The sequence below is a fragment of the Aulostomus chinensis genome, chromosome 6, assembly GCF_037954235.1.
Source record: "Aulostomus chinensis isolate RoL2024-O1b breed Wild chromosome 6, RoL_Achi_v1.0, whole genome shotgun sequence".
NCBI classification, from domain to species: Eukaryota; Metazoa; Chordata; class Actinopteri; order Syngnathiformes; family Aulostomidae; genus Aulostomus; species Aulostomus chinensis.
In genome coordinates this window covers 13,663,480-13,670,682 of record NC_141325.1, presented here as the reverse complement: position 1 = coordinate 13,670,682, position 7,203 = coordinate 13,663,480, and the positions used below count along the sequence as shown (strand labels likewise).

General features: G+C 40.8%; 1 protein-coding gene across 1 annotated transcript; it reads right to left on the bottom strand.

Annotated features, from left to right (window-relative positions):
- Positions 1 to 370: 370 nt before the first annotated feature.
- On the bottom strand, positions 371 to 5,162 carry areg (amphiregulin). The gene is made up of 6 exons (XM_086205377.1): positions 5,001 to 5,162; positions 4,301 to 4,477; positions 3,724 to 3,952; positions 3,208 to 3,378; positions 2,048 to 2,160; positions 371 to 678 (listed from the first exon to the last, which is right to left on the bottom strand). Exons 1-5 carry the CDS (start codon positions 5,035 to 5,037, stop codon positions 2,067 to 2,069), a joined length of 708 nt encoding a protein of 235 aa, XP_086061503.1. The 5' UTR covers positions 5,038 to 5,162; the 3' UTR covers positions 371 to 678; positions 2,048 to 2,066.
- Between the last annotated feature and the right edge of the window lie 2,041 nt (positions 5,163 to 7,203).

Sequence of the window (7,203 nt, the reverse complement as noted above, 5' to 3'; positions counted from 1 at the left end):
TAGTCACAAAGGTTCAGACGTCACAGCGATAGCCGTGTTTGTTTGAGGCGGAATGATCTTTGTGTGTATTTAATATGGTGTTTTAACATCTGTGAATTTGACTGTCCCCTTGTCTTGTAATCAGAAAAGGTTTTTTCCAGGCGTCAGTGCTTTTTTCTGGTGCCCTAACAACTCTCTGAATTTCTCTGATGATGTCAGAGTTTTCTTCAGAGAGCTCCTCTCACGGCTGGTAGAATCTGTGTCTGACTAAAAGGTCGAGGCGTTTGTGTTAGCCAACTGCTGAGGTATGGGGTGCATCCAGCCATGGGAATGTAAACACAAAACTCAGGCACATGCTCACGGACAAACAACACTTCACTTAATACTGAGACACTTTATTGGTGATTGAATTCCATCCCTTTTCTAGAGCGAGGTGACAAGCGTTTCTCTGACCTATATCAACAGCAATGAGATAAATCACACCAAACCTTCAGAACATCTGAATGCTCAGCATTCACACAATACAGACCTCATAATAATCCAACATACACAAACTCATACAGTCTTTCTGCAATAAATAGTCACACTAAATAAATTACATCCTAACAAGTTTTCATACTGCATTTAATGAAGTCGTCTATTGTCTCTACTGCTCTCTCAGGTCCCGCGACTCTTCTAGTCTTGAGTTAGTGGTGCTTCCTGAAAAAAGGGAGAAAGAAGCAACAATAATGTAAGATTTTCATGTTAAAGTATAATTATTTGTGCTCAGAGTTTACATGCAGTTGATGATTTTATTGTCCTTGTTATTGCAATGCAAAGATTGTTTGCAGATGTGCCCAGAAGAAAAAAAAAAGTGTAATTCACAGGGCTTTTCAGTTGCATCGTAAATCATATTTTTGTTGGATTTTTTTCATACGAAATTGCAAATTAGCTCATAGTTTGAACTGCCAAATGGGGACATTTATGTTAAACTGTTTCATGTCCTTTTAAATAATGATAATAACAATGACACCGTAGATCCAATGAGGGTTCAAATGAGGTCAGCGGAACTTGTTTGTCCATATTTGAAGATGTTTTGCCTCTCATCCAAGGCTGTGTTGAAACATGTGAAGTCTGCACGTGTGTGTCTCAGCGTGATCTGACCACCAGTGAGGTCATCATTCAGGTTGTTGTTGTTTGGGGTACAGGTGAGTGCGAGTGTGATTTTTATTACGCCTGGATACAGCTGAGCGAAGGGACAGGCCAAGACATCCCCAGCTAATCCAGGCTAATTCCTATAGCAGGGATTCCTCTTTTAATGACGCGACTGAATGCATTAAACAACAACAGGCTCTTCTGCCACCAGCCCACAACTTCCTGTTCAGCTTAACACTCACGTGCGCCTGACACTACCCTATGAGCCCTGAAGCAAGGCTTTAGATACGTATTCCATCAGAGATACAGGTGCACTGGAATACATTTGAACTTTTACAGAGTGATGTCATGCAATTACTTTAAATTTAAGAAGAAAACAGCTGTTTATTTACACATCGAGCAGGATAGAAAGTACCACCAGCAGCGATTCTGAGTCGTGCGTTTTGAAGCAAACGTAAACTGAAAGGAAGAAAAAAAATCGGCATCTTGATCTGAAGTATGTTCCTCCATGTTCACCAGCTAGTTGCTAACACAGAACCACATCTCACAGAAATACATGAAGCCGCCGCAACCTCTGAACGTCACATTAAATGTTACCATAGAAACAGTCCTCATAGGAACTCGATTATCTCTTGGTGAACACACAAGATCCTGGGTACACTGGTATATATGGTAGATGGGCAGAGGTTAAAGATTTTGTAATATAGAAATCTTCATAAAAGAAATAACATTCACTGTTGAAAAATAATCTTTCACGATAAAGGTGTGGTTGTTGTTATGAAACTGTTATGAAAATGCAAAGGAGCAGTACAGTAAAAAACTGAATCCATACTCCGCTCTAATGTTGATGGAATCTGATTTTTTTTTATGAAATAAATGAAAACAAGAATGATAATAAGTGAGAAATGATAAGTGAACTGCCGTAGACACCTACCTCCACCGTACTGAAGCCCTCACACTACGAGGTCACCGATGGGTTTCTGCAGCTTCTCCTGCTCCGCCCAGGTTCCCAGGTAGGATGCCAGAAAATTTTTGTGTGACCTGTAACTACAAAAGAAAGATAAGCTGAGTACGACACTTGATAAGTTCCTCTGTAAAGGCCAGAGTAAATATTGAGTTACACAGCTTAGATCCTATCTGAGAGACATGAAATTTGAGGTGTTTTTTTTTTCTGTTTGTAGTTTTTTTTGTGTGTTTTTTTTCACTGTGGATTACTTTCTTGTACTAAAATAAAATGCCCTGCGAAGTAATCCTGTAATAAATTCTACCCTGCCTCCACCTCTTCGCGACGCGCGGCAGTAAAATACGTGCTCCCTTGGACTGTTGACTTTGTCCCAGATATTTGGTTACACATTGATAAGCATTTATGAGTATACAGTTCTTGAGCTGTCATACTTTCTACTTTATCTCAACTATTTCTTCAAAGGAAACCCAATAAACAATTTACGGTAAAATTCTTGAGTCCGGCTGGTGAGCAATACCTATGCTGGGAGGGTGTGTTTGGGTGTGTTATGTGCTTTTTGATGTGTCAGTGTGTTTGGCAGGATGTGTGGAGAATAATGTTGGTTCTGTTGGGATTTGCTGGGGTGTGGAGTGTTCCTCATTTATGATCTGACTCTGCAATGAAAGACTGCTATTTTCTTTCCCTTTTTCTTTTCTTTTCCTTTCTTTTCTCATCTTTACATTTATGGAAATTTTAGCCAGCTATTAAGAAAAGTAAATACCTATAATTTGGGTAATTTTGGGGGGATTTAGGTCGGAACACTTCAGTTTCTGAATTATTGAATAATTATCAATTTATGTGCGAAATGTGGTTGAAAACGATATGAAAGAATTAACTCATTCAATCACAAGGACCCCCCCCCCCCCCCCCGCCGCCCCCAATAACAGGAGAAATAAAGACCTTCAAAATAAGATGAGCCGGCGGTGAAATTTGTGAGGTTTTATCTGATTTAAGCGATTAATTTGTGTCTTTACATGTTTTTGTCGACAGGTTGCTTGAGTTAGCTCAGTTTGAATAATTTAATGTTATTTGAGTGAAGATTGCAAGGTCCCTCACTGCTTCCTTCTCAGAATGACTTGTGTCGCACTTACTGAGCGCAGGTCATGAGCAAGATGGCGGTGCAGCTGATGACTGACAGCACAACAGCGATGATCACTAAGACCGTCTGCACCAGCTCGGCACTGGTGCTTTGGTTTGTGTTGTTTCTAACCGTCTCCAGGGTTTGGATGCCACAGCGCTCCCCATCATAACCTTTCATGCAGCTGACAAATGAAGAGCAGAACAAAAATTAGTTGTTAAAAGTTGATGAATATTATTTCTTTTCTATTTGTCAAGAATGGATGTGGCTGTGACAGCTTTGACTATCTCAAGATCATGAGTTGATGATGGGTTACATGAGATAACCAAGGTTGTTTACTTGTGATAACGGATTAATAAAAAAGGGCCTTTTATTTGTTGAAATAGTGAGCTTGGTTGTTGGGAGAAAATGAAATTAAAAAAAATCCTGATTATGCTGTTTCTTTTAATCAACTATGATGATGAGATTTTCCTTTTGTATTCAATTCACATGCAAACACAAACCCAAAATGAACTGGTTGAGTACTCACACACACACTGGTTCTGGCAGACCCTCCATGTACTTGCAGTAACCATGGATACAGTAGCCCAGATGGGTGGAGGTGCAGGGATTCTCTGTGGTGCTCAGAGTGGACGTGTAGCCACTAGTGAGGAACGTGTGTTCAGGGTTGAAAGCGGTCGTGCTTTTGTTCCTGTACTTGTTCTTCTTTTTGCCTTTGCCTTTCCTCTTCTTCTTCTCATCTTTACTGGGATGGAAGTCTGTAACAGGAGAGATGCTGATGAGCTTTGCGCTTCCGGAAAGTAAGAGACTGAAATTACAGGATACATTTTCATGCAGTGATTCTCCAATCTTACATATAATGTCTAAATTCTGAGCAATCCTGGTAAAAGGTGACATGAAGGAAAGAGGATTATGCTGACTGTTGATCAGTATCTGGCAATGCAATCAAAAGACTGATACAAAACAATCAAAATCTAAATTCATCATTGGGATTTTTCTTTTTGCTTTTGCTCTCCTTACACTGAAAATCACGTTCTTGTACAACAGTTGAATTGTACTATAACATCAAGACATCAAGCAGAAAAAGGACAGAGAAAAAAAAATACCATAAATGTTGACATTTTCGTTGGCTCCTCCCAAGAGCTCTTCATCTATTTCCAGCTCGTCATCATCGCTCAGAGGACTCTGGAGGCCCTCCTCTGAGGCTGGACCCCCAGTTACTCTGCTTAGTTCAGCGGACGATGTGGCCTCAGGTCCCTGAGCACCAAGAGCGCTGTAGACTACTAGAAGAAACACATTCACAGGGAAACAAAGATTATAAAACTGAATCTGAAGAGAATTCTGGAAATGAACTGGTCAGAGTTTACATAAGAGACGTAAAGAACCCAGAAGAGAACAACAAAAAAGGCTAAACATGTATTTAGATATATTAACAAAGAAATGTATTCCACAATGTGCAATTCCATTTTTTTACTCCTCTTTTATGGTCGGGAGCATTCTTCTGTCTTACAGTAAAACCACTACAACCAGTCCACATCCAGAACCACGCTGTGCCTTAATCCATCTGACAAGAACATTAGTGAATGAGGTTACAGAAGTTTTTGAAATATGTCATCTCTGCTAGTAATAAATTGGTGTATCGAGGCCAAAGGTGTCCCATCTCTGTCAGAGCTGAACACCTCGCTCCTGCCTGACAAGTCCTCACTTGTGCTCTCGCACTACCCTTCCTCATACCAGTTTACCCTCTCTTTCTCTCCACTTCACCTGCAAACACACAATGTAAAGTAGATTCAAATCCAGACTTACCGAAGCACAGGAGACAGGTGAGGACAAAGAGGTTCATATCCCAGGAAGAGTTGTTGTGTGGATGACGGTCCTGCTCTAATCTGAAGTGTGGTTGTGTTGTGTGTGTAAGCGTGTCTGTGTGTTTGTCCCCTGCAGATAGAGATTGTGCTTTGGTCTCTTAACCTCCACTGGGATTGGGTGCAGCTTTTATAGACCTACGCCTGCCTCTGCAGTCTAAGGACAAGGGTATGTGTGTGTGTGTGTGTGTGTGTGTGTGTGTGTGTGTGTGTGTGTGTGTGTGTGTGTGTGAGAGAGAGAGAGAGATGCATGTCTGTCGTGTGTGTGTGTGTGTGTGTGTGTGTGTGTGTGTGTGTGTGTGTGTGTGTGTGTGTGTGTGTGTCTTAAGGGTTAATCTGCCCCAGGCGACACATTTTGCATCTCATGTTCTCACATACATCAGTGAGTCTATGAAGGAAGTCTGACACATAAAGTAGATTCATGTATTCACACCTGTTTCTCCTGGCCATTCAGACACACCTAAACAAGCCACAGTTAACTGTTATTACTTCCTTTTCATCTCTTGCTATGGTCATGTATCCGGTCGGATTAATTACAGCGTCAATCCATGAGTGAGCCACTTGGTACACACACACACACACACACACACACACACATGCTCTGTTGCTAGGTAAGCATTCCATCTATACAACCTTTGTGAAACTGAATTTTTAAAAAAAAGTTTCAACCATTTATCAATTACAATTTTTGTATGAGTATGTTTGAAAACTGATGAATCTGATAATTAAGGTGAAAATGGTGTGAATTTTCCACCTCACAGCAACACAACATTGTTGTCAATAAACTGCAACTGCACTTTATCCAAGGTGCAACAGTCAATAAAGTATAATTACAGCACAATGAGAGCAATAATCTGTTTTATGGACGAATGATTTCATGCACAGGTAGGAGCAAATGGGGGAAAGTTAAGCTCTTCTATACATCATGAACAAATTTGATCTATTGAGTCTGTTGTTTGAGTTTATTAGTGTTTTTGAAGATTGAATATAATAAATGATGCATTATGCAAATCAGGTGTTTTCTATTGTTCAGGGGTTTCTATTTCTGAATGACTGTGAATGTGTTTTGATGACTTTGTAAGTACACAAGCGTTTGGGTGGGGATGATGCATGGGCGTATGTGGCGACCATGTTGTGTCTGCGAGCGGTGGTTGTCCTTTCATTCATGCTCCGCCGGAATCCTAATAGAAACCTGCTTGGAATGCTGGGAAACTTCTTGCTCTCATTCCTCGGCCCATGACGCGTTTTGTTTATAACGGCTGCGGATGAAATGGTTTGGATTATGTGTAATGGCATTGAGGGTACGTGACATGAACGTGTGGAAAGTCTGACACAAGCCTGGAGGGAATCACCTCATACAGCCACCCACTGTAAACACATGACTACACAACTAACAGACAAAAAACTGGACAAAAAACAGTTGTATCTGCTTGGATAAAATAATGTTTTAATAAATGATTCCAAATGCTTAGGTGTCTCAATTAGCACCCCCCCCCCCCCCCCGAAACCTGAATTCCTGCCGATACACAAAACACAACCATGAACCTCTGATGCAAAGCCACAAGTGTGTACCTGCAATAAACACATATCTGAATACTCACAAACGACGCTGACTAAAGACTAAAGAGCCACTAGTGACAGACATTTTGAATTCTTTTCTTTCTCTACTGGGCCTAAGACACCCACTATGCTGGATCCCAGGCAAAGAATGAGTAAGAGAGTTAAAACGGGAATTTATAACATCAAATTTTTATGTTTTATCTCTATCACACCCTTTTAAACCCTAGAGTTTTGATTTTAACACCCATATTCCTCCTACTCTTCCTCAAGCCTAAACTAGACACCAAGCGCTGGCCAGTCAAAGACAGTAGTGCCACAGGTAGGTCTGCACATTCAGGAGGTCCATGTCCTTAAGCATCCAACATGTTGTCTGACTTATTCAAATATATAAATGGTTAATGGTATATTGGTATAATATAAATGGTTAAAAGATCTCCCCTCAGATCCCTGGGAGCAGCTGAAGCTGTCAGTCAGAGCTAGCATTTATGTTAGCCGTGCTAGCCCAGCCACTGTTGGGGCCACGGGGTACACCAGGAAGTTCCAGGAGGTTCACAGTGCATAACTCAATAAGGAGTCACGAAAATGAA

What these genes read in the sequence shown, in the direction of transcription:
- areg (XM_086205377.1), bottom strand. Translation starts at nt 5,037, where the DNA reads ATGAACCTCTTTGTCCTCACCTGTCTCCTGTGCTTCG. An exon ending in CTGCCAGAACCAGTGTGTGT is followed by an intron (nt 3,379 to 3,723) that starts GTGAGTACTCAA and finishes TTCATTTGTCAG; the next exon opens with CTGCATGAAAGGTTATGATG. An exon ending in TTGCTCATGACCTGCGCTCA is followed by an intron (nt 2,161 to 3,207) that starts GTAAGTGCGACA and finishes TTTCTTTTGTAG; the next exon opens with TTACAGGTCACACAAAAATT.